At 37.6% G+C, this 27,680-nt stretch overlaps 2 protein-coding genes across 2 annotated transcripts; both read right to left on the minus strand.

The window, feature by feature from the left end:
- Positions 1-451: 451 nt before the first annotated feature.
- MBLAC2 (metallo-beta-lactamase domain containing 2) lies at positions 452-11,717 on the minus strand. Its single transcript, XM_087715709.1, has 2 exons — positions 11,124-11,717; positions 452-2,703 (listed from the first exon to the last, which is right to left on the minus strand). Exons 1-2 carry the CDS (start codon positions 11,626-11,628, stop codon positions 2,318-2,320), a joined length of 891 nt encoding a protein of 296 aa, XP_087571835.1. The 5' UTR covers positions 11,629-11,717; the 3' UTR covers positions 452-2,317.
- Positions 11,718-18,281: 6,564 nt separating this feature from the next.
- Positions 18,282-24,596, minus strand: LYSMD3 (LysM domain containing 3). Its single transcript, XM_087715711.1, has 3 exons — positions 24,432-24,596; positions 22,927-23,214; positions 18,282-21,028 (listed from the first exon to the last, which is right to left on the minus strand). The coding sequence occupies exons 2-3, from the start codon at positions 23,197-23,199 to the stop codon at positions 20,453-20,455; spliced, it is 849 nt and encodes a 282-aa protein (XP_087571837.1). The 5' UTR covers positions 23,200-23,214; positions 24,432-24,596; the 3' UTR covers positions 18,282-20,452.
- Between the last annotated feature and the right edge of the window lie 3,084 nt (positions 24,597-27,680).

The raw sequence follows: 27,680 nt of genomic DNA on the forward strand, positions 1-27,680 counted from the left end.
TCAACTTGAGTTTTTAAACTGTGAAAACCAGATAAATACAGAATCCTTTAGTGGTTTCAAACTTTTTTTTTTACAAATAATAGTAAAGGAATGATCACTATCATTTTTAAAAAGGATTTTTTTTTCAAAATTAAACTTTATAATATAAAAATATTTAAAACAACAGATCAAATTCTATAGCATTCTCTCTCAGAAATAGTATTTTACTAACCAATAATAATCATAAGTTGAACTGTGATTCAGTCCTAGGTTGAAACTCGAATAAAGCTAAAATTCAGTACTCGCTAGGAATAAAATCTCACTGAATTGAGTAGTATTTATATTACAGTAAGGAAGGTACTTCCAATTTGAATATTTCACCCACTAAATGTAATTATTAGTTTCAGTAGATAGGTTTACTCTGTGATATCTAATCAGATTGAAAAAAGACAGAGATTTTCTTTAAAATCAGCAAATTTTCTAATTAGAAAGCAAACAGCTACAAACTTTGTAGCTGTTTGCTTGCTAGCTTACTAAACTAATGGAAAAGCTTCAGATCAGTCCTTTGCCACAAGTCTGATAATTGAAGGATTCCTTACACTTAAATACTTTCATACTGAGAAATCAACACTTTGGTAAAATAACTTTCAAGACACTGTCAATGGGCAAAGGAAGAGGAAGGGACAGAAAGTCAAAAGAAGAGGATTCTTTTATCTATGGAAAAAACTGTTAATGCCTCAGCAGTATTTCATAACAAAATCAGTTTGTAATGGTCCAGGCCAAAATGTCAACCATTCTGTAGCAGAAATAAACAAGGCACTATAAACTCACATGGATTCCAAGATGGTTGAAAATCTTGATTAAGCAGGAATCAGATTAATTTTGATTGTGCTTAATACTGCAGCTGATACTGTGCTTAACTGTATTCAACTCGAAGAAGAAATCTGGTCAAAAAGGAAATGACTATGAGTACATAATATGGCAACATGCTCCTAACCTTTGGACCACAATTGTGCGGCTCCTCAGTGAAGATTAGCCAGTTTCCATAGCATACAAGCAGCATTTGCTAATTTGTGATTATACTGCTACATACCTTTTCCCTATTTTTCAAAGGTATTGAATTAAGAGTTTTTCTTAGTACAGGCAGCAATTCCAGTGTTAATTGCCAAAATGATGCAGTATTTTATAACAGGAAATAGGCACTATTATCTTTTTAAGAATTGTACTTTCATAGGATACCAAGTGCTGGAACACTGTGGTATTAAGAATCAAAGTGCTGCTTTGATCTTGGGGAAATATTGTGCAATAGAATTCAAAAAGAAAAAAAAAGTGCAATGACCACAATATTCAAATAAGTTACTGTTCTTGCAAGAAACAGTCATTTTTAATATAATTCTTATTGGATTCTAATAAATCAAATTCTGATGCAAGAAACAAGTACTGCATCCAAAAATGAGACTAGTAATATCGTAGAAAATAATAACTGGCAGAAATGTTTAATAGGCTAGTTGAAAAAAGCACAATGCAAATTGTGGAAAAGAAAGGAAAAAAATTGAAAAGAGAAAAACGAAGAATAATAACTGAAGTATGAAAACTTAGTCTGACCCATATGCAATGTGCACCTGATACCACCCAATATCAAGTTGCTAGTTTTATATTTTGTTTACAACTGTTGTTTAATCAGCAGCTCACACTTACTGAAGTGTTTCTGCAACTGTGATATTACAGGGATTAAGAATCTTGGATTATAGGTGCATGTTTTACTTAAAAATGGTTATACACTCACACTTACAGCATTAGTTATATTTGGAAAGCAAGCAATACTTAAAATATTAAATGACATTTCATTTGTTTTAAAACCAATACTTAAATGCAACACAATTAAAGAACAACATTAACACAGAACAATATTTGATATGAACATTTGGTATTAACTTCAGTTTACATTCATCCCATACAATAAAAATTACATAGGTACTTAGTGCATTCAACATGACAGTGGAATGTTCTAATGGCCCCTTTTTCTCACAACTCTTGCTTCTGTATTTCAGCCATTTAAAATATGTTTTCAACATAACTCCTAACTGAAGGTTGCATTACAAAGTTTGACAAAAGGGCAAAACTTTTGTTTTAGCGATATGTTTCAAAATGGTTCAAAATACAAAATAACTTATTTAGAACATCTGTCAAATAGCATTCAACATATGTGCAAACTCGCCTTTTAAAAGAGACAAAAAAGATGAGTAGCTTTGGCACAGCTACTGGTATGTATATTGGCATTTTTAAAATATAAATTAATTAGATAAAAATAAGCATCTTCATGGCTATGAAGTTAAGACTATGAAGTTGTTCTAGAATTTGTTGCACGAAGTGCTAGGCTTGCAACCGATCTCATCGCACACATAGAAATCTTGTGACAAACCCCAGCATTTGAAATATAGTTGGAAGCTAAACGATACAGTCGTTCAGATCCAAATGTGTTAAAATGCCCTGGAAGGACTTTCTCCACAAGGCCCCTATTGACTAAGTCTATTAATCGCTGGCAGGTTGTAACGTAGTCATTTATCCGGCTGTAGGGAAGCCAGTCAATCATTGAGCCATCATACACAACATCCCCACTGAACAGAATCTTCCGTTCTCTGTCATGCAAACAAATGCTTCCTCTCGAATGGCCAGGCATGTGCATGACAGTGAGCTGTCTATCACCAAGGCTGATCACATCCCCTAAAACAAGAAACAAAATTTTATGCACAAAACACTTTTTAAAAATGCAACCTTATATTTGTCTGTTACAAATGCATGCATTAAAACTGTTAACTGTAACCAAGCAACGCAGGAAAACATATATTACTCTTTCCCCTTCCCCTTGACAAAGATGAAAGCCCACACACAGTAGGAAGGATTCTGTGAGCATGACTACTTACCTTAGTTTAGGGTTCAGTGAAGGGGGATAGTAAAACTATGAAGAAAAAACCCTGATTTTTAAAGGTATTTTCCAGTCACATCTGCAGATGAGCACCAACATGGCCAAACTATAATCTATTTTTATGTTTCATAATTTTAAGACAGTCTGACTTCCCCAACCTTAAAGCTGCCAAGATTGAGAAACACTAGTCTCCTAGAAAATCCATCATATCATGCATGTTTAATTTCATCCTTATTTCTCATAATGATTTCTATGAGTTCTATTAGACTGGGCAGCTTGTACTTTTCCTAGATCTGCTCTTTTGCATTACCTCCAACTGACAGCCAATTGCCTCTAGCTGCACTCTCCTTATTCATTAGAAAAGAAAAGAAAACAACTGTCAACTTGAAGCCTATCTTTCCCAGAAGCCATAAGTAAGGAATCTACAATTGACTGAAGCTCAAATCACAATAGTAATATCTGGCTTGGGGTCTACAATATTTAGTTTCATCAATTCACTCAGTATTACTCACAAAACACAAAGTTTATTGAATATAAGAAGCAAATTATCTGGACTTCTTTAAATGAAGATATAGGCCTGGGTATAGAATTAAAATTTGATGATCCCTGAGAAGGCTGGGATGGAAGAAGGCTGGGATGGAAGGCTGGATTTGTGAGTGGCCTTCAATACTCTATATCATGATATCCCCCTGCAATTATTGTAAGTGTTTAGACATTTTGCTATGAGTATTATTGGACATACTGTATTCTTGATTGGTCAGTTCCCACAGTGGTAGTGGCGTAAGTCAGGACTTTGGCTTCTGGATTGCTGCACAGCTCAGCTGTCTTCCACCTATAATTTAACATCTACCTGAAGCCCCTGGGAGGGATCATCTCCAAAATGAAGTGAAATATTATCAAATAGGCTGATGATGTTCAATTACATATTTTCCATCTGAATCTGGGCAACATATGTGATGAAGGTCCTAATTAAGTGATTTGACGTTTTTAGGATATGGATATAAGAAATAATTTGAACTGAATTCTATCAAGACACTGTGGACTTACCGTGTTTCCCAAAAAATAAGACAGGGTCTTATTTTCTTTTGAGCCCCAAAATAAGCGCTTGGCCTTATTTTCAGAGAGGTCTTATTATTTTTGAGGTGCAGGTAGCAGCAAGCATGGCCACCTCATGACTGCTGCTATCTTGCAAAAAATTTCCGGGGACGGCTTATTTTCAGGGCAGGGTTTATTTTAGTGCATGCGCTCAAAAGCCATATTGGGCTTATTATCCGGGGAGGTCTTATTTTCGGGGAAACAGGGTAGAAGATAACTTCGTCTATTTTACTTTATTCAACTTTGTTCCTGGATATGATATTTTCCCATATGGTGTTGACCTATTGTGGCTCAACATAGAATGACACTCCTACTTGAACAGAAAATGAAGACCCAGCGAGACAGTCAGTTACAGTGGCTAGGCATAGACTTATTTAATTCAGGCAGCTTTATTCACAATTATTTATGAACCTCGAAGGTGGATTTTTGTTATGTAAAATACATGGAATTGCCCTTGTAGATCATTTTGAAGCTTTACATGGTACAATATGCAACAACCCGACTAGTTAGCTGCATTCAGGTTCATTCATGTATTATCACTACTACAGGATGCACTGGCTGCCAATGAGTTTCAAAATGCAATCCAATATGCTGATTGTCATTCTTAAAGCCCTAAATGGCTCAGGGACTGAGTACTGTGTTACTACAACCTCTGAGTTGAATCCATTCATCCTATAAGAACTGGGAATGAGGACTTTCTAAGGGGTCCTGCCACTAAGAGAATGCCCTCTTTACAGAACCTAGACCAAGTGATGTTCTCCTTCCTTTGTAATATCCAAAATCACATCAGAAAAACATTTAAATCCAAGTAAGATCTTGCTATTCCCACATGGTGATGCATCAGATGGAGTATTTATGGTTTTATTGAGTGATTTTTAAAAATCTTGTTACATTGCAAGCAACCTGGTATCTCTGGAAATGGAATAACATGAATTTATGTACAATAAAGAACTAAAACTACTGTTTTTGTATGTAGTATACAAATATACTACACAATATAGCATATCTTTCATTATTCACATCTGTCAATAGCAATAGTGGATATTGGCTATGGTAGCAGTCTGATAAAGGATGAAAAACACAAAAGGGGGCAATGAAGCCTCATCAATTAGATTGCATATTCACTTATGTATATTTTAGCAATTCAGAAAATTACTAAGTAATCATTTTGACATTCAATGAGCTAAAACTACTGACTGCTTGAACTAATTTCAAAAGATTTCTTAGTCATTTGTTCTTAATCTCAGAAAATATTTTTCCTCAAAGTGGAAGTTACAATCACAAGGCTTTATTGTGGCTAGTACAAAGGGATGTATATACATAGGTATATGTGTATTAAGACTGGTTATTTTTATTTAGTTTATGAATTATTCACATTTTCTCCTATTCTATCCTTTCTCTCTGATAAACCAATATATTTAAAGTATTTGGTATCATAATATAATAATATACAAACAGAAATTTATTACTAAAAGGTAGGTAATTTATCATGCCTCTTTCTTAACAGAAAATACTTTGGACAGGGAAAATAAAGTTTCAAAATGTGTTTCTTTCTGGCCATTTTTAGATATATTGCAGTTTTCAGTACACAAGCATTGAAAACTACATAATACCATTTGCAAGTAGACTCAGAGTCTAATGTTCCAACTGTGGACATTAATTCTTCATAAAACATGGATTATGTAGGTGGAAATTTAAATTCGCAGTTGGAAACTATGTCTCCTTCCTTTTCCCCTTAATGCCCTGCCTTAAACCAAAGGTCTTCATTATATCCAAAATACATTACTGTATTGAATCAGTCAGCTTACTGACTAAGATATTAAGTCACAATCTACAGTATTTTATCACGTTCATATGCCATAATTTAGAAATTTGGAAATTCACATCCAAAACAGATCACTATGCATTTCTTCTTGTGTAAGCTGTTCTATGGGTGTTTCAGAGGAGCCACCTGAGGTTCGATATAAACTGAGTAGCTATATAAATGTCATAAACAAATATATGAATAAATAAGTCTGCATCACCTGGAAATGTAAGCAGATTGTGAATCCATATGTCCCTCTAATCTTAATGAAATGACTTTCTATCTGTTTTTCTTGCAATGCTTTTATTGGCTGACTCACCATCTTTGAGAATGCCATCTTCCCAGAAAAGATATGATATATACTTTCAACTATTAAATCATAATATATTTTGTATACTTTCAATTTTAATGGACCCCCATAAAAATCAAGATAGAAAAATTACACCATTATACATAGTGGTAACCAGCAGCTTGCTGTACCCTGACCATAAATCTATTATGCGTTTTAATGTTCAATTAACAAGAATTGTCAACATATCCATTAATATTACTTTGGATGTACTTACATTTCACAGATATTCACAGATATTCAAGTCTTCCCAAGATATTTGCGTTTATGTAAAAGCTAAAGTGAACACAAAGTGGAAAAAAAGTATGTACCCCACCATTGAATTACTTCTCTTTCCTCAAATACGGTACAAAATGGTTTAAAATTAGTGTGCACCCTGAGATAATTTTAATAATGCATTGTAGGGTTCAGATGCATGAATCTGTTCATACTTATTGTACTGATGCTCTATGCAGATGTTTATTTATACATGAAAACACTAAAACAGTAATAGTCTAAAATGTCCTTGAGCCTACTTCCACTATTTCTAGGATTCTCTAATGGCCCTCAAATATTCAATGATTATATCTGAAAAGAAATTCTAAGTAAAAATGAAGATGCAATAGGTTTTTTTAGAATAGCCCATAGTTTAGAATAGCCCATAGTTGCATTTATTTATACTTTTCAACAATCACATCTGTGTAAGATTGCCTACGCTTGTTTAAATAGCAATCATGGATATATTAACATAACTCAAACATTAAAAGCATGGAAATTTGTAGGATGAAAAGAAACCAGGGGGGGGGGGGGTGAGGGAAATAAAGGAATGTAAAGTCCAGTCTAGCACAATACCAATGAAGAAGAAAAATAACAGCTCCCAAAAGAAACCAGCATGGCTGCATAAAGAACTATCTGACAAATTGAAAGATAAAAAAGATAAGTATAAAAAGTGGAAAGAGGGGGACATAACTAAGGCAGAATATCAGCAAATAGCCCAAGCCGGTAAAGATGAAGTGAGGAAAGCTAAGGCTCACAATGAAGAAAGGCTTGCCACAAAAGTAAAAAATAACAAAAAAAGCTTCTTCCAACATGTTAAAAACAAGACAAAGTTAAGGAAACAATTGATCCATTGCTAGGAGAAAGTGGCAAGAAGGTGACAAGCAATAGGGAGAAAGTAGAACTACTTAACTCATTTTTTGCATTTGTCTTTACACAAAGGCATAAAACAATCCAACCTATCAAAAACAGCACCACAAAAATCAGATTAGGAACACAAGTTGAAATAGGAAAGAAAATGGTAAGTGAGCACCTGTCTACCCTAGACAAGTTCAAATCACTAGGACCGGATATATTACACCCCAGAAGATAGGCTTAAGATACAGAAGGATCTTGACAAACTTGAACATTGGGCACTATCTAATAAAATGAAATTCAATGGTGAAAAGAGTAAGGTTCTACATTTAGGCAAGAAAAACAAAATGCACAGGTACAGTATATGTGGTACCTTGCTAAACAGTAGTAACTGTGAGAGGGATCTTGGAGTCCTAGTGGACAACCATTTAAATATGAGCCAGCAGTGTGCAGCAGCTGCCAAAAAAGCCAACACAGTTCTAGGCTACATAAACAGAGGGATAGAATCAAGATCACGTGACGTGTTAATACCACTTTATAATGCCCTGGTAAGGCCACACTTGGAATACTCATTCCGTTTTGGTCGCCACAATGTAGAAAAGATGTGGAGACTCTAAAAAGAGTGCAAAGAAGAGCAACAAAGATGATTAGGGGACTGGAAACTAAAACATATGAAGAACGGTTGCAGGAACTGGGTATGTCTAGTTTAATGAAAAGAAGGACTAGGGGAGACATGATAGCAGTGTTCCAATATCTCAGGGGTTGCCACAAAGAAGAGGGAGTCAAACTATTCTCCAAGGCACCTGAGGGTAGAACAAGAAGCAATGGGAGGAAACTAATCAAGGAGAGAAGCAACTTAGAACTGAGGAGAAATTTCCTGACAGTTAGAACAATTAATCAGTGGAACAACTCCCTCCAGAAGTTGTGAATGCCCCAACACTGGAAGTCTTTAAGAAGACATTGGATAGCCATTTGTCTGAAACGGTATAGGGTTTCCTGCCTAGGCAGGGGGTTGGACTAGAAGACCTCCAAGGTCCCTTCCAACTCTGCTATTGTATTGTATTGTATTATTACTCTATGATGATTTGACTCAAATTCCATCATGTAGTACAGGTAGTCCTTGATTTACCATAGTTTGCTTAATGACCAAAGTTACAAGGGCACTGAAGAAAGCAACGTGTGACCAATTTTTCACACTTACAACCTTTCCAGCATCCCCACAATCATGTGATCAAAATTCAGATGCTTGGCAACTGGTTCATATTTGACTTTCCTGTATCTCAAGATCATGTCATCATTTTATGACCTTCTGACAAGCAAAGTCCATGGGGAAGCCAGATTCACTTAAAAACTGGGTTGCTAACTTATCAACTGCAGTGATTCACTTAAACAACTGAGGCAAGAAATAAAATGGGGCAAGATTCACTTAACAAATGTCTCACTTAACAACAGAAATTTTAGGCTCAATTGTGGTTGTTAAGTCAAGGACTACTTGTACTTGGATGTGACCTTGTGATACAAATCTATAAAGGGAGAGGGTTAGTATCATGTTATAACATACATTCATAATTTTGGCATCTTCATAATTAAAAACAGATGCCTATGATTACAAATGCACTGGTAGCATTAATTTAGGCAAAATAAAGATGTTTCTAAGTCAATTACAAGTAAATGGTTGCAGGTTCATGGCAGAGCACTTATGCTCAGACAGAGATATGCATATTAAGCCCCAAGCCATATCTATTACTCCTGGGAAAGACTCAAGATGAAAACCTTTTGGAACAACTGTTAGTATCAAGATAAAAATGAGAAAGATGGATCAATGATATAATGCAGTTTTCTGCAATTTTACATTAAATATAATTAAAGGGGTTACAAATAAGAAAATACTATAAAAAAACCATAAAAAATAAAATCCTAAAATCCTAAATAAGATTTTTGCTCGCAAATTCCAGCACTTTTCATAATCCCTGAAAAATTAATCTGGCCAGAGATAAATAGAAATGTAGCTAGGGGCGTATTAAAAGTGAAATCTAAAATAATAGGTATAATGAAGCAAGTGAAAAAAATCAGATGATCAATCTAATTTGAATTATAGTTTTTCATGTCTCTTATAAATTAGATATGAAACATGTGGATTGAACTGTTAGTGTAGTGTTTTGGGTTGTAATATGTGAAATACTTAATTGGAGGAAACCTGCATTAGATGTTACTCCTAGGTTATAATCTGTGGATAATATTAAAGGATTTTGGTTGCATTTTCTTAAATATAAACAGCTAGTCCAAAATGTTGATAGAATTGCAGAGTGGACAGAGACTGAAAAAGATGCTGGGGAAAAATCACACAAAACGTTTTACACACACACAACACACACACACAGTACAGCACAAATATTTGATGGATAAATGTTGAAAACTCATTGTTCCTAGCAATGTTACTACTTGGCAAAATTGTATTCCTGGACATTTTTCTCTGGCTGATAAGCTCTGATATGTTTATTTATTCTTTTTTTCACCCCACAGCAGGGATGCCCTAGAGAAGCACAAAGTACTAAGAGTCTTAGTGAAATGCTCTACCATGTACTTTGTATATCCCCCATTCTTCAGCAGATGCTCAAGATGTTCCCACCCTACCCTTTCTTTCAGACTCTGACAGATCACATTCATGTTTGTATGACCTTTAAGAGGCAGACACACAATTTCAATGGCCTGTGCATGGATTTTACAAAGATGCTCTCTACCTGTCTTTTCAGAGGTACATTTTTAACACCAGAAAGATAATTTCAACATCATGGATGAAAGATGCATTTAGCTCCCAATTTTTTTTCAAGAAACCAATAACATTGCTCTGTTTTGAGGGTCTCTTCTATAATCTCCTTTTAAAATATTTTATAAAAGTACAGGGATCACATAATGCTGTGTTTTTCATTCCCATTCCATTCCACGTTTTCCTTCTCTTTTCCTCATATATCTATTTCATAGTGATTTCAAATCTTGGGAGAATTCTTCTACCCTTTGCCATACCCAAAGAACAGAAGCTATAAACACAGACTACTATTATTTCCCTGCATCACCAGAAATTCCCTTCCTTTTACACTTTGCCACTGAAGTGGCATAATTCACCTCTCCCATGCCTTATTAATTCTGCATTCTAGACCAAGGAACGTTAGGGTTCAAAATCCATCTGCCTTCATCACTGAACCTTTATGAATTAGTGCCTTCACTACATGCAAATAAAAAACCAGAACTTTCCGTTTTCATGTCACACTCTCACATGGCTCCAGTCAATACTCTTGCATTTTCTGGTAGGCAAATGATAATATCCACTATTTATTTTCAGTAACAGAAAAGTTGCTGGACTCAAACAGCCCCTCCTTTCTGTACAAATAATCCACTTCAGCAAGAACCCAGTAGTCATGTGCAATACAGAAATAATGCTAGGGATACTCAACCCTGCCCCCGTCCAATTTACTATGACCTATCCGATATTAAAGAAAGCCAAATGCTGCAGGTGGCTAGAGACTCTTTCTTACAGACTGTCTTTTTGAAGTATATTACTTCAAAGGGGGAAAATACCCCTCCAAATTTATGATATTGCATGCAAGAAATCACTCAGCCTAGTGTTTAATGAAATAATTAATCTCTGTATCACTACATTGGCGTCCTTTCATGACTTGGATCGGAAAGCAGCTCATTAAAAGAAAGCGTTCATCGATTCAAGGCTGTACACCTGGTCACAACCGCTCGGCTCGGTTAGGGTGTGAGAGCTGTCTGCCCTGCTCCAGAAAGGCGCCTCCAGAATCAGATGAGGATCTCCCTTGCCAGCCCACTATCCTCTCCCTCCCCTTTCCCGCTCTTACCCTCCTGCAAGACGTGCGTCGGCTGGACGGGTCGCACTCGAAACTGCCTGGCCCTCCAGCCGGGGCTGGGCTGCCTCACCACCTCGCTGTCCGAGAGCCAAGTGACGGTCTCGTAGTTATCGCCGCGGCGCAGGGCTGGAGCCTCGGCGCTGTGCACGGCCACCTCCTCGAACTGGTGCAGTCCGCCCGAGTGGTCGAAGTGCACATGGGTGGCGATGGCTAGCAACGGCCGCCGCCGCCGCCCACCGCTTGCGGGTTCCTTCTCTGCTTCGCCGACACCGGCTCCCTCCTGATCGCCCTGGGCCGGGTCGGGATCCAAAAGCCCAGCCAAGTGAAGGTAGTCGGGGAGGCTGCGCAGCCCCAGCCCCGTGTCGATCACCACGTCCCGCTGGGAGCCGCGCACCAGCCAGATATTGGCCCGGTTGCCCGACTCGTAGAAGCGCTCTTGGATCCAGTAGATGCCTCCGCCCAGAGACTTATGCGCGAACCACTCCAGCGCCGACATCACAGCCGGTCGCCAAACGAAGCGCTGCGGCCACACGACCCGACGCCTGCCTGCGGTGTTTGGAGCTAGGATCGCGTGTTACGAATGTCCCGGACGCGTCGCTTAGACGAGGAGGGCGGATCCAGCAGGAGGAGGAGCTGGAGGCGGGGACTGAATCACCAGCTCCTCAGCGTAACCCGTCTCGGCTTATCGGGTGGTCCCCTACTCGGCTCTTTCCCACTGCAGTAACGCGTCAGATGGAAGGAATGGGGTGGGGGGTGGGATGAGGGTTTGCCTTGGAAGGGGATGCGGTTGCACGTGGGGATTGCCTGCGAGACTGAAGATGCGGCTACAAGACAGCTGATACAGCAAAAGCGCTCCGGGTTGTGCGAAAGAAAATGCCAGCCCCTCTCACTTGTGTTTCCTAAGTATAGTATTTAGGAAGGGATCTGGGTAAAAAACCGGTGCTTGAACTCGTGGATTTTCTAGATTTCGTAGGATTTTTAGATGGGATCCGCAAGAAACTATTCGTCTGTGTTCTTTCAGATCCCCTGTCTATGGTGGGATATAAAGAAGCCAACCTTTGTCCCTCGATTAAGCATTGCATCTCTTGAGCTCAGAAACCGTAATAAGTGCAATACTATTTGGATTCTAAAGAGCCCTCCATTGCCCACCTCTGATTAAATTCAGTACTTCCCCTTAAAACAAGGACTGACGGAGAAATTAACGTTTACTACTGTCCTACAGATCTTAGATACTGTTGCACAACTCTGTGTTGAAAAGGAATTACTACCAAGATAAAAAAATAAAAGGCACATAAAACTGGCTGGAGTGATCCAGCATTTTACTAAATACTAGAAAGAGCCAGTCTTGTTAGTTAAAATACCAGGCTAGAAACCAGAATGTGAGTTCTAGCCCCACCTTAGATACTGTAAGGAGAATCCTCCCCCCCCTTTAAATATACACTATATTGCCAAAAGTATTGGCTCACAACTGCTTCTGATTATGTGGATGGGTGAGCGAATACTTTTGGCAATATAGTGTAAGAAAGCCCCCATATAAGCAAAGAAATGCCCCCGCACCCCAACTCCTGGAAAAGGCTTCCCTGAAGTAAAATCATTCAAGCAGCTGACCCCTATGAATGGATATTTCCTTTCAAAAACTATTCCATTCATAAACAAAACGCCTTCAGCTACAGCCTCTACAGAAGGCTGAAATTGATCAATTAAAAAAGCAGACAGACAAAAGACACCTAAAATCTATATTCCCCACCCAGTTCCAATGACAGGGCATGACTTCCCAGCCACAATAGGAGTCAGGCAACACTAATTAGAATACTAAAAGGGTACACTGAAGTACAAATTAAAGTACATTTCACAATGATCCTTGGCATCTAAATCACAAAGCCCTAGAACCACATAAAAACCCATCCACTCAGCAGACTGTTTTGTCTGCTATCCCATAAAGAATTGCTAATTGCTATGTCACTTCACATCTGATTTCTAATAAATGGTCATCTCCTTTCCTACAGCCTGCTTCCAATTAATTTTTCCAGCATCGTTTTCCTGCCTTGGAACCACATCAGATTTTACTTCCAACAGTACAAAGCCAGCTGGATGACCTTGGTCCAATCAATTTCTCTTAACCCTACGATGGAATTAATGGCAACCACTTCTGAAATGGCAGGAAAGTTGCCCGGAGTTAACCCTGACTCAAAGGCATGTGCACAACATATGCACATGTACAAAAGATAGGTCAATAAAATTGGCAGTGCAAAAGGACATCATCAGTTGTCTCTCTATCAGTTATCACAGCAGTGACCTGCATCTTTTAAGAGGAAAGTTTTATTGAATCTTTACTGAATTACTGCAAGCCAGAGTAAAGGAATTTAAATGGGCAGGGACTATATTAGTGTCTGTCTATTTACTTTTCTGTATAATTCAGGCAGCTGCCTATCTGAACCTTGTGAATTTAGCAAAATACATAAAACATAGGAAATCATAGAAATACTACAGTGTAAATGAGGACTATAAAAACTATCTCTTAATCAACATTCCATACATTTTGGTGTGGTCCCACTGCCTGGGCAAAATAAGGTCTTCAAGGCTTTCTGGAAGGATTACAGTACAGTACAGGTCATCCGGATCTCAGTGGAGAGATATATTCCATAGGGCAGGCACAGTGAACGAAAGTACATGCTGCCTAAATCCCACTAGATGGCATTGTTAGATTTGGTGCATACCATCCTGTCAGATCTGGTAGGTCAGGTGGACACAACACAACTATCAGACAATCTCAAATAACCTGGCCATGTGGGGCGTTATAGGTAGCCAACAGCACCTTAAATTGCACCAAAAAACCAACTGGGAGCCAGCGCAGTGTCATAGGAACATTCAAAGGCACATTTATATAAAAGGGTTACTAACTATAGCTGTCCCCTGCTCCTCAAGCAGGAACTGTGCGTCCACAAAGATCCCTAAATTGTCAGATGAATTGCATCCCCATCCGGATTCAGAGATGGGAATTCTCTAGATTTGGGACGTTCTACAACCAGGGGTGAAATTCTGACAGGTTCTGGAGAACCGGTAATGGAAATTTTGAGTAGTTCAAAGAACTGGCAAACACCACCTCTGACTAGCCACAGAGTGGGGAGGGAATGGGGATTTTGCAGTATCCTTCTCCTGGAGTTGGGTGGGAATGGGGATTTTGCAGTATCCTTCCCCTGCCATGCCCACCAAGCCACGCCCACAGAACCGAATTTCACCACTGTCTACAACCTAATGTCCCTCTGTCTTGCTAGGATTGAGTCCAGTTAGTGGAAAAGACCCCTGACAATACTATCTGGCTATAGACAACTGTATCATCAGCGAACTGATTGTCTTTAACCCTGTGCTGGTAGATGATCTCACCAATGGCTTCATATAGATGCTAAACAGAGGCGGGGATAGAGTCAGGCCCTGAGGTATCCCACAGTCCCTGTGGCCAGACTTTTCCTCCCCACAACACTGACTGGAAGGCCCTATTTGCCTGAACTGCCCCAGCACCAACTGGTTTTCAGAGGGAATTTGCAGAATTTTTCAAGGCTTTACTTCAAGCTTGACTGAAATCCTACTTACACTTTTGAATGAGAGGGTGACAATGACTTTATATTGGATTGACTCCATGAACCCTCCTTTTGTCTGTGGATCTTAGTGGATTCAGTAGTTTTTGGAAAAGCTTAAGGAGATGAAACAATAGGATTGAAAATAAAGATGAATCTGAATAAACACATATTGGAGTCCATATTAAGGACTACATCAAGGCAGAAAGAGTGGCAAAACTTTATTTTTTCCATTGTTATGGTATCTACAGAATGCCAGCCAGTGGTACTGTTTAAAATGACTCGGTCATTACTGGCCAGAGAACAGGCAGAGAAACAGCTCTAGGGTTCCTATGAGGATTATTCTAGACACCTGACAGGTGAAATTGCTCAGATGATTCCAATTACATGTCCTGTAGAGCTGATTAAACCACTGCATTGTATGACTTATGGTAGTTTGAGCCCCCTTCCTCACTTGAGGAAATGGGCAGGAAATGGGCAGGTTCTGAATATGCTATCAGTTTATAAAACCAATGCCTCTCCTTATTGATTAAAGCCTCTCTAGGAATATGACTGAGTACAAGCAGCTGTGAATTTCTCAAGTAAACCACTGATTTTATCAGCCTATATGGAGGTAATAGTCTGTCTCAAGAAATCATCCCTAGGTTTAGTGTGTTGGATAATTTGACCCATCTACAACCTCCTCTTGAAATAATGCTATGCACATCGTGACTTTTATCATGCAAATTACATAAAATATGTAATTTGTCAAGCACATCACAGAAATTACATACATGATGTCATTTGCTCAATGGCCTAATGGTGCATGTGAGATTATCATGCCTTCTGTTGGATATCTATGGACTATGACAGAAGTATTTATCTTTCAAAAGGTGGAGATCGTTATCTCAGGTTAATGAATCAAGCTAAAAACTAGAGATTGTGAGCCCAAGGCATGCATTTTTTTTGTTTACTATAAAGAAATGAGACATTCACTTCTATCCCCACCAGTACAATATATAGTGAATTATTTTGGATATTATGCTGACATTCTTCAGTCTATCAGTATAATGGAGAAATTTTCAGTTATAGGACATGAATTTAGATTCCTACTACAAATAATTTTTCTTTTAGCTGTACAATTGAATACTGAACTCCCAGATTGATAAAGTTAAGAAATCTGCTATGTAGCAAATGTGTCTTCTGTGCTGCTGAGATCATGATGAAGAGAGAGTGCACATCACCCCAAATATGGAGTACGAGAGTAAAGTGGTTCTTTGTATGACCAAAACCAGAAATTGAATTAAAGGGGAAATTTAGGCTTTTCCACTTTGTATTTCAAAGCATCTCTTCTGATCACATTTTGAGTGGAAGCTTCTGTTTAATGTACCACTCTTTTATTTTCCTGACAAGTCTGTCAGTTTCTTTCGATAATCTGGATGATTTGGGGAATAATTTTATATGATTAGCACTCAGTAAAATAACAAAAAATAACAAAACATGGCTAAACAAATAAATCATAAAAATTAACACTTGAATCCCCAATCCTGCCACAAATTCAGAAAAGCAAGTGGGATTTGGTTTTCTTACCATTAGGGGATGCTGGAGAGGAAAGGATAGGGCAGCAGAGAACCTGCTACAAAACTACTTGCATTAAATTGTGATTGCAGGAATATAGCCATGCCTAAAGGTAGGTTATGGGAGGAGTGCAATAAATGTTAATGTGTTTTCCCAACTTACTCAATTTAAATATCAGAAAATGTAGAGTAGGAAAAGGAGATATGCAGTGGTATTTTCCATAAGGGATTGAAATTAGTTCAAGAACCAAAGGTTTAGGTTTAGGCTTAATAAGATTTGTATGCTGCCCACTCCCTTGGGACTCTGGGCGGCTTACAGGCAGGGTAAAAAGAAACATTTAAAAATTAAATAAAAAATACAATTATTAAAATTCCACATCATGCATTGTGTCTAAGTGGGGCTGGATATTAATCAACAGCCCCAGGCCTGCCGGAACAGCCAGGTCTTGGTGGCTTTGCGGAGGCCGGGAGAGTGGTGAGGGTCTGGATCTCTATGGGTAGATCGTTCCACAGGGCCGGTGCAGCTACAGAGAAGGCCCTCCCCCGGGGGGTCGCCAGCTGGCATTGTCCGGTCGATGGCACCCGGAGGAGGCCCAACCTGTGTAATCTTGTTGGTTGTTGGGAGGTAAGTGGCAGGAGGCGGTCTCTCAGGTAGCCAGGTCCTAAACCATGTAGGGCTTTAAAAGTAACGACTAGCACTTTGAAGCGCGTCCGGAGACCAATGGGGAGACAGTGCAGCTCACGGAGGATGGGTGTAACATGGGTGTATCTAGGTACACCCAATATCGCTCGCGCGGCTGCATTCTGGACCAACTGCAGTCTTCGAACACTCTTCAAGGGCAGCCCCTTGTAGAGCGTGTTACAGTAATCCAGTCTTGAGGTGACGAGGGCATGAGTGACCATTCGAAGTGCCTCCCGGTCCAGGTAGGGCCGCAACTGGTGCACCAGGCGAACCTGGGCAAAAGCCCCCCTGGTCACAGCCGACAGATGGTGTTCTAACGTCAGCTGCGGATATAGGAGGACCACCCAAATTGCGGGCCCTCTCTGAGGGGTGTATAATTTCACCCCCCAGGCTAAGAGGTGGAATGTCTGGACTATCTTTGGGAGACAGCATTAATAGCCACTCGGTCTTGTCTGGATTGAGTGCAAGCTTGTTTGCTCCCATCCAGACCCTGACAGCCTCCAGGCACTGGCACATCACTTCCCCTGCTTCACTGAGTTGGCACGGGGCAGACAGATACAACTGAGTATCGTCCGCATATTGGTGATATTTGATCCCGTGCCGGCGTATGATCTCACCGTGGCTTCATGTAGATATTAAATAGGAGGGGGGACAGGACCGAATCCTGCGGCACCCCATATTTGAGGGGCCTAGGGGTCGATCTCTGTCCTCCAACCAACATTGACTGCGACCTGTCCGAGAGGTAGGAGGAGAACCACCTTAAAACGTTGCCCAATAGTGTATGGTCAGGCAATTCTGAGTGGGGTTTACCTGGTTTGCCCAATCTATGTACAATAATTAGATTTGGCACAAGACTTCCACACTGAACCATAGGTGCTTTTAAAACAACTATGCCGTCGTCATATTTTATGGGTGGCATGGAAAAGGGAAAGTCATTGTCAATTTCATTTTTCAGCTAGAAAATTTGATAGTTTACCAAAAAATTAAGACTGGTTGAAATTTCCCCTCCCCCAAAACAACTGCACAAGACATGACAACTTTGAATATCAGCACACCTTTGAAAAATCCTAGGATGCATTTTATATATAGAAAAATACTCTTGAAGAATATATATGATGGGTTATATATTCTACGGAATCACAGTGTTTTGTAAACCTTTAAAAAATTCTAGGCATTTAGAATAAACCTCAATCCCCCTTTGCAGTGAGATAAAAAAAGAATATTTCTATGTATATTTCTATCCGAACTGTACTTGATTTTAGTGTATTTCTTTTTTTCTTTATAAGGGTTTACTGTTTAAACTCTTTATATAAGAATCTATAGTTTACCATTCACAAGCTTTCTTTAGACTTTATGGAATAAATATATGATGCATTACACTAAATATATGCATTCTACAATTCATATGGTTGATTCATCACTCTAAACAAAATTAGAAATATATATTTATTTATTTATATTCTTTTTTAAATAATACTCTGGACAAAGGCCTTTTGATAAATTCTGAAACTTACATAAATCTCATTTTGTGAAAATTTCTTTTCCAAATGACAATTAAAACTATTTCATATGCTTCACTTATGTAGTATACTCACAAATCTGATATTCTGAACTTAATTGCTTTGTTTTAGTGGTATTTCTTAATTTAGTACTGCAGGTTTTTCCTTTAACTTCATGTTATCTTTTCATAGTCTTTTCAGTCCTTCACATGATGAAAATGTAGTTTGGAAAAGATAATAACATACAGCAACACTGCATAAGGAATTATAGCTTACACATTCTTGACCTTGGTTTCAAAATTGACTTGTTTACATAATTTTTATGGAGAAACCTTCCATTTGTAAGTATACTACTTATTTATGAAACACTATAGATTAATATTTTTCAGTTGTAGAAATAAGGCACAATAAAACCCAAGACTATTATACTGTATCTTCCTTTAATATTTTCTTTTCAAATGCCTTAATTCAAGTTATAAGAAAAGAAAAGAAATGTAGCATATCTGAGGTACTCAACTTCTGGTAGTTCAAAAACTGTAGATGGTTGAAAAATATTACTATATGTATGCCTTATGGCATAGAGATCTTTAAAAGTCTTGCACAGCTTATTATTTTCTTTGTTTTCTAGTTCTATCAGTCAGCCATACTTGACCTTCTAATGCATTCATTTATGTGCCAATTGTAAAACATGTTTTTAAATTTTCAGAAATATTCCACTTGTATTTCTTTGCTTTGCAACTAGTCATATGCTAAAATGAAAAGAATGACCTTTTCCCTCTCTTAAGTATACATTTGCAATACACTTCCAATAATACCCTAAGGAACACTAGGTTTGCTTTCCAAAATAATATTGATTAGGTAGCTAATGCAGGAAAGCTCTGAATGGATACAAAAATAATAGAAAAGTTCCAAATTAGAAGATTCAAGAAGAAAATAAGCCAATAATACTGCATTCGTTTAATGGAATGAATTAATATATTTTTATATATTTTGTGTAGCTGCCATCCTCTAAGTCTTATCCATGTACAGAATTAGCTTTATAAAGTGCACTAAACCATAGCTGCTGAACCAGTGTTCCACTTAAAAAAAATTAATTAGCAGACCAAGTCAAAAAGTTTCTTAAATGATTAGGTTAAAATAATATACCAAATGAAAGCCCAAGCATTTAATGGCTTAGCACAATTTTCAGCTCAACTGTACATGTGATACATTAGTGGCAATTGATTGTTTAACTTCCACAATGTCATTGTTATGATCTTGGAAGAAATCTGATATTGTATTATCGTTCCTGGTTTCCTGCAAGTAGCTAGTACTCTTTCACTTTAATTCTAAATCATTTAGAAGGGAAGAGGGAGTTTGTGCAAACTGCTTGTGTACAATAAACAGCTCTTCTGCATTTGAAGATATGCAGTATTATACAATGCAATGAGCACTTCAGGAACAAAGAGGTTCAAAGAATGTTGAATTATTTCACCTTTTTCCTGTTTAAGTTTTCATTCTCTGAAACTCATTGCAGTTAGAACAAAGGAATCATATGAATCATTGGTTCCTTTCATTATATAGTGCTCTTCAAATAATTCAAACTCATTATCCTATTCAGCAATACCAAGCAGTGTGCTTCTTCAGTAAATCTAATAAACCAAACTATTCCTAATTCCACTATACTGTGATAGAAGGTATTATGGCTTGATATAAATACAATCTCCATACCATTAAAGTCAGACTAAACATTTTTAAGTAAATATGAAGTTTACTGTAAGGGACTTCACTTATATTGATTTCAGTCCTATTGATTTCAATGGCAGGGTAGCAGCTTAAATCCATATATTTTAGCAGATCCAGATAAACTTTTAATTTTTCAATATATTGACAACTTTTCCACAACACGGTATATTACCATCAGAGAGATAGCCACTTTACAGCTCCACTCAGAACATGTTCATGCTTCTTTGCAGAATATACGGCAAGAACGCTCAGACATTTAGCATGTAAAACCAAAACTTAATCTTCATGAAATAGGCTGCTTTATATCATTTTCTAATGGCTTTGACTGAGATGGTGCAACTAATGAATATTCCACTGTAGAATGATGACTGACATCCACTTTGACCAAAACTTCATAATATAAAAGATAAAAAACAGGTGTTATAATGCCTACTACCACCATTATTACCACTGCTGTCCACCATCCAATTCCCCAGTCTGCACCATAATAAGGATCTTTCTGTCTGACAGGTTTACCATCTGGTTCAAAGTTCAATTGTTGGGTTGATAAAGCAGAAACAACTTCATTAAGATTTTCTCTTTTAGTAGCATTACACTTCACTATATGTTCTATATCACGGTCCACTTCTTTCAAAAAGTTACCAGCTGTTTCAGTAGACGAGAACAACTCAGGTGCTAGTGATGAATCTGAAAATTCTGTGGAATACGAAGAGGAGGCAGATCTTGAGTTCTGTCTATTTTTTGGAAAACAGTGTGTCTCCGTCAGAAGGCTGAATTTTTTAACTGGAATTTTAATAGTTCTTAGTGCAAAGAAGTCCTGATCTGTGATAAGATTGTTCACCCGTTTGATATCTGCTACCTGAAATGTTATAATAAAACAAATTAGCTTCATTTAAAAAGTTAACTGAATCACTCCTGTTACGTTCAACTCATTTTTTAAAAAGAACCTGTTCTGTCAATATTGATACAAAGTCTTGCTTTCAATATCAAACTAAATTATGTCAAATAGTAAAACCGTATACTAGTTTCCATATGGCTTGCTCTCATTTTACAAAACAATCTTTTGGGGATTCCAGTAGAATGAATTCTCTTGGAGAGGCCAAAAGTGCTGGTTCACTGATTTTGGCTTAACCAGTGAACAAGGAATCACACAAATGAATGGTGGAATAATCTATGTGATGAAAAACGTTATGCCATAGCCCCAGTGCCAGTCCTTTTTTGCTTTTATCAAAAACGAAGATATGTCACTATTTGAAAATTAGTCATTGACTAGTCAAGAAAACTTGAGATTACCAAGAATAACAAGTACTGGTTCTCCTTAGCTAACAGCTATTTTGAAACTATTTTTTTTCTTTTTTAAAATAATCCAGAAAGGATAGAAGGGATGAATCACCAATTCCAACTATTTTACAACTGTGGGAAATGGATCTTCTAAAATAATCAGGATGTGGCTGTGTGTTCAGGACTGATTCTTAACATGTACCGGTATATTGTTCACTTGATTTTTGACTCAGCTTGTTGTTTGAAACCAACTGTGACTCAAGGTTAAAGGCTAGGCCATAGTTTGCTTAAAATTAATGATTGAATAAAATGCCTAAACAATTACAATTTAATCATAGGCAAACCATGGCTTGAAACAATGACAATCCAAGTCATTGTTTTAAAATGCCACACAAATATAATATCCCATTTGCATCCAGTCTAAATGCATTTAGTAAACTAACACTATCAAGCAAAAAAAACCACTGATAGAAGGCAGGCATTTGAATATGGCCTTAACATTTTGCACAAATAAGCATTTTACCTATAGTCTGCAGTAAAATTATTTGATCGTATATATCTTGCGCTCCATTTTTCATAGTTAAAATCAATTAACTGTAATTAAAATATTTTATACAAAAATTCTAATGCTAATTACTTGTACAAATACACATATACTCTACATAAATATATATGACCACTAAGAAAAATACTTATATAAATATATACACATACACACACACACACAAACACATCGACCACTAAGAGAAATGTTTTAGAACATGAGGACAGGAACAAAACTCTTTTTTGCAATTCTTTAATGCAGTCATTTCATTTCTTGGAAATTCATAGTTGTCTTCCACAGTTATTGCATTGAAGCTAAAGACATGAGATATGTATTACCTCTGACACCTTCTTGCATTCCAAAGCATAGTATTTGAGTCTAAAATTATGCACAGGACTAAACATTATTCTAGCTGTATTCAATATTCTTTCAAGAGTATACAGCTCCATTTCATTACATGTTAGCCCTCTGATTTAAAGTAATTACACTGTTGTATAATATTTCCTAATGAGGTGCTAAATTTAGTAAGTTTAATGAAATTATTTTGAGTACCCCCTCTCCTTAATTCTGCTTATCTCCTCAAGGGGTATCACCGTTATAGCCCCACTAAAGTCCAATTGACTTTGTATGAATAAAAATAAAGAATTATAATCCTATACAATCCTCTAACTTTTGGAATTTTCTATATCAGTTTCATAAAATATTGTTAGAGAAGAAAAAAATTGAAATTTTAGCAATTACCAAAATTTATAATTAACTTTGAAAAACCACATGCTTCTAGTTGGCAAACATATATTGTATTTTTGTACAGTCCAGAATCTAATAAGTAACCTTTCCAATTGTGTTTATTGCATAATTTTATTTAAAACATTCTACATTTATATGTCTAATATATGATACAATTATATGCAACTGGAAAAAGAGAAACTTACTGAACAACTATACTGAAGAGCTAATGCATTTAGTGTATCTCCTTCTTGTATATCTTTAGTTATAAATACAATATCATCCATTCTTTCTCTTGAAGTGCTTCTCCGAGTTTTCTCTTTTCCCCGAGGTCGCAGTTCATATATTTCAACTTCATCTTCCAAAACATCACTGTCAGAACTAAGATTGTTCCCAAATGGATATACGTGGCTATCCACTGAAGTGGGTTGTACAACAGCTGGGTGTTGAAAACTTAAAGTCTGGCTTTTTCCTGTCATTCTACCAGGAGAAATCTAACAGGGAAAAGAGAATGAAAAGAGGGCAATTAAGCACAAATGTTTTTAAAGATGTATACACATGATTTCATTCAGGTCCCTATTGACATATTTATTCCTCTAGATAATAACTCAATGAACACAGATCCTTCAGGTTCATATTTTTTTTAAAAAAGTGAATAGAAATAAACTGTTGAGAAAGCATTATTTCCATATAAGACTGGAGCTAGCTATAGCAGAAGAAAGTGGTTATTGCACAACCCAATTGGCAATACTATAAAAACTCTGTACTAGGATACATTAGAAACAGCATTAATTAGATATCATGAACACTTGCTTGCAACAATCTTTGATCAAAATGTTTGAGAAGTCAGAATTCAAAATAATAAAAAGAATTAGATAAGACATCATGAACATCCTTGTTTGTAACAAGTTTGATCAAAATGAACTGAATATATACACTCCGATTCCTGCCTCCTGCAATTAGACATTAAAAGACTGCTATTGATAAACAACTTCCAAGGTGACCTAAGATCCCTGATATTAAATACAGAAAAGTGAGCAATTGTTCGGTTCTTCCGGATCAAGGGCTGTGCTTGGTCTCTGATGGCTATGCCACAGAAGCCTCTCCAAACTGTTGCAAAACCTGAAGGTGAATTTCATTTGCGCAACTGTTATTTAAGCTTAGTTAAAATCAATTAGTTGATATGATCCACCGGTTGCTTTTGTCACAATTTACATCTGGCAAGAACTTCTTTACGTCTCCCGCAATGCTTTTGAAGCCTCAAGCACTTACACGTAGGCAGGAAGGAGGGTTCGGACCAAGGAAATCTCCAGGTCCCACCACTTATTGAAACAGTCCCACTAACTAAAAGGCAAATGAAAACTCGCAGATGATAAACGTGTCATCTGGCAGGACTCCTCTGATTTTAACCCCCCCCCCCAAAAAATCCCCACTCTAATAATAGAAGGAAAAGATACAACGTCCTGATGCCACGCATCAAAAGCCGGGAAACTGGGACAGGAAAATAGGATTCCAACAAAGAGGATGGGCGAGTTTGGGATGGAAAAAGGCACCAGGGTCTGTAGCAGATCGGCAAAGCTCTTCAGGGGACCCCCGCAACATCTCTAGCCCTCGGCATTTGACTAGCCCCCGCCCGACTCCAGAAATAGTTTTTTCTGTAAAACTGCCCTCCTTTTTGTAATACATACAGACTGGCAAGTAGATTACTTACCAAGCTACCCAGGAGCGGCCATTTGCAGGGGGTGCGTTTTGCGGCGCCGGCTTAACGTTCTCCGCGGATGCCACGATGGGGAAGCCTGGGAACTGAAACGAAATACGGCTGCTTGCCAAGAGCGAAAGCGCCCGCGCGTCGACAAGATGGCGGCCACTCTGCTCGGCTTCCTCTCGTGAGATCTCAAAATCCCGCGATGGCATTTTCCAAAATGGCAATATACTACGCTCGCGAGATTTTGCAACGGCCCATCTACTCTTACACAGTTTTCCTCTTTACAATAATTTCGTAAGATCTGTGCTTGAAGTACTCTCCACCCATAATGCAGACAGTCGTTAATATTGTGATATTAGCGTGTTTTGTATATTGTACGCCGGCGTTTTCAAATTCGGTTGTTTTTAAAATGTGTGGAATTCTGGGTGTGATATCCACACATCTGTGCTAAGTTTTAAAAGGACCCATTGCAGCAATCGGATGTGTTTGTGTCTATTTGTTATTACGCACAGGAAATACTGTGAAGACTTAGTCTCCGCTTCAGAAAAATAGTACTGTACCATTAACTGAAGAAAATGCAGAAAAAAGGAACCAAAGTAATACAGGAACTTAAGCAGTTCCCCTAATAGAAAATGATTATGAAAATGATTAGTTTTTAAAGCTTAGAAAAAGTGTAAGAGGATGTGTATAAAAATGCACGGGGGGAAACATTAATCTTCTAAAACGATATTCAATCAGTTAATTTAATGACAGCTATTCTTTCTTGTGCTCAAGTTGCTGAGAAAAATACTGGAGATACTGTTTTGGCCCACCTCGTTCCACACCAAAGTACACTCCGAGCCAAAGATGAGTTACAGCATTTAATTAACAGACAGACAGGTCCTTGGCAGCAAACTGGCACAGACAATCTTGGGCAGCAATTAACACAGATAAAACTTGGCAGCAATCCAGCCTGCCAAGCTCACAGTAATGTCCTCCAACATTCAATCCTGAGTTGACTTCTGCAAAGAAGTGTGTGCACAAGGAGTCTTTTTATAGTCTGGAGAGGAGCCTAATGACCACCAGCTGAGTGCAATTACCTCCTGTAACTGCGCAACTGTTCCTGACACCTATTAACTCTTCAATGCCGTGCATCCAGGAACAACTCACTACTGGCATCCAGCCCACTCTCCCTTGTCTCCTCCCCACTGGTCCAAGGCTCAGGTGCCTCCTGGTGGCCAACCAGCCTCTCTGCGCCCTGCTCGGAGTCAGAACCCTGTCCAAGGTACACATCCTCCAGAGCCAACTCATAGGGCCCCTCGCTGTCGGAGTCTGGTGGCAGCTCCAACGGCTCCTGCTGAGCCACAACAGGATACTATTGTGCTTTATGTGCTGCTGGTGTCCTCATAAAAGCTTTGTATATATGTGTGGTGTCGTGGATAATACTCTTCAACCTGAAATCCATGATGTTTTCTTGGCATTGCCCTGTCTCTAACTGAAATAAAATATGAATAATCAGCTGCACCACTTGTTACTTCCTTCTTTGATTTCCAGGCCTCTTTCTGAAATCTGTGCTTTAAACTTTTCAGAGTAAATTTTAAATTTTAGCTGGAATTGTTGGTTAATACAATGCAATTCCATTCCACAAGTACATGGGAAAAAGTTAATAGCATGTGTGAACAACTAGGAAGCCTACAAAGAAAATTCAATTTTATTTCAGTGGTGTAGGAAGACTTTTTGGTTGTTTCTGCAAGATTTAGCAAGATACATGAACCTTTGCATCTTTGCTACTTCATGTTTGACAGAGATCTGAAGCAGTTTTCATAAAGGAAGAATTCAACCACAATACTGTAGTAAACAGATTGTAACAAGGACATAAAAGACTTACCTGTGTTAATTACTAAAGAAATGTAGTTTTATGACTGGTCAAAGAGGTTAATAGAAATGAGTACAGCAACAAATAAATTTGAGGAAAGCAAATTCATATAATACCTTGGCATTAATTGTTATAAATATAAATCTTTATCAGACCATTGTTTTAAAGTTTTGGATGATAATGTAAAAGGCAAATTAATTTCAACATTTCTTTCCTTTATAATTACGGTTTGCCAACTTTTGAATTGAAAACCCATCATGATTGAATAGGCAAAATGAGACCACTGTCCAAACTCACTTTAGGCCTTCTGACTAATTGTGCCTATGCAAACTTCAGTGAGTAGTTTTGTTGCCACAGAGTTTAAAAGCAATAATATACTGTAGTTATTTCTTCCCTAATGTTAATTCATAGTTGTTTCTTCTGAATATGTATTGATTTTAGAGGATTAGGCTCCCACAATGTTTGAGAAGTGTGCTTTAGACAGAATCTATAGTATGGAGTCAAATATTGCTAGAGCTGTGCACTTTTATACTAAAACCTTTCTTTTAACTATTTGTACCTAGTGACATTTTCCCATCAGTGTACAAAAGAGTATATTTCCAACTTGATGAACAGGACAGTAGCTGAACAACCTGTGAATACTAATGTAGATGCAGTCTTTCTCATTCTTGATGTAAATTACTTCATTTATCTGAATGCATGTTAAATGAGTTAGCAAAGGCCAGTATTAATCACAGCATGACACCTGTATGTGCAAGTATTGCATAGGAACTTACTCATTGTGAGCAGCATATAAAAACCAATAGCAAATGAAAAACCTAAATGAGAACTAGGCATACTATTAAAACAACTGCTTAAAATGGAAATCAAAACAAAATATTGCTATAATTCATTTTAGTTATCAACTCAGACTCTGGAGGGATTATTTGCCTGCTTTTGTGAGTGTTGCAAACCAAATTATGTCCATTTATTTCAGTGATCTTATACAGTTACCTCTGCCAAATTAGTTAAGATTATTGATTGATGATTGGCAGTTATCTCCACAAATATATGTACCTACTCTACAATTCTACAAAGTTATCACCCTCAATCCATTACCTCTACAGTGAGCAAAAAATATTTTGGACATAAGCTTTTAACTAGAGGTAAGCAAAAAAGGAACAAGAATCTAACTCATATTAATACAATTGAGTGTGTGTGTGCATGCGCACACATGCACTTTAATTCTGGTTTTACTACTTTTTTATTCTATTATTTTCCCTTGCTCATTGGAACTAATATATAGCCAAATTAGCCCACCAAGCACTTGCCTGCTCTTCCATGTGGTCACTTAGTTATCTCTATGCATTCACAAACTTTATATATGATTAGAATAAGTTGTTTCCATCTGCATATAAGTA

The sequence above is a fragment of the Thamnophis sirtalis genome, unplaced genomic scaffold (genome assembly GCF_051295495.1).
Source record: "Thamnophis sirtalis isolate CommonGarterSnake01/CBP01778 unplaced genomic scaffold, rThaSir2_p1.2 scaffold_5, whole genome shotgun sequence".
NCBI lineage: Eukaryota > Metazoa > Chordata > Lepidosauria > Squamata > Natricidae > Thamnophis > Thamnophis sirtalis.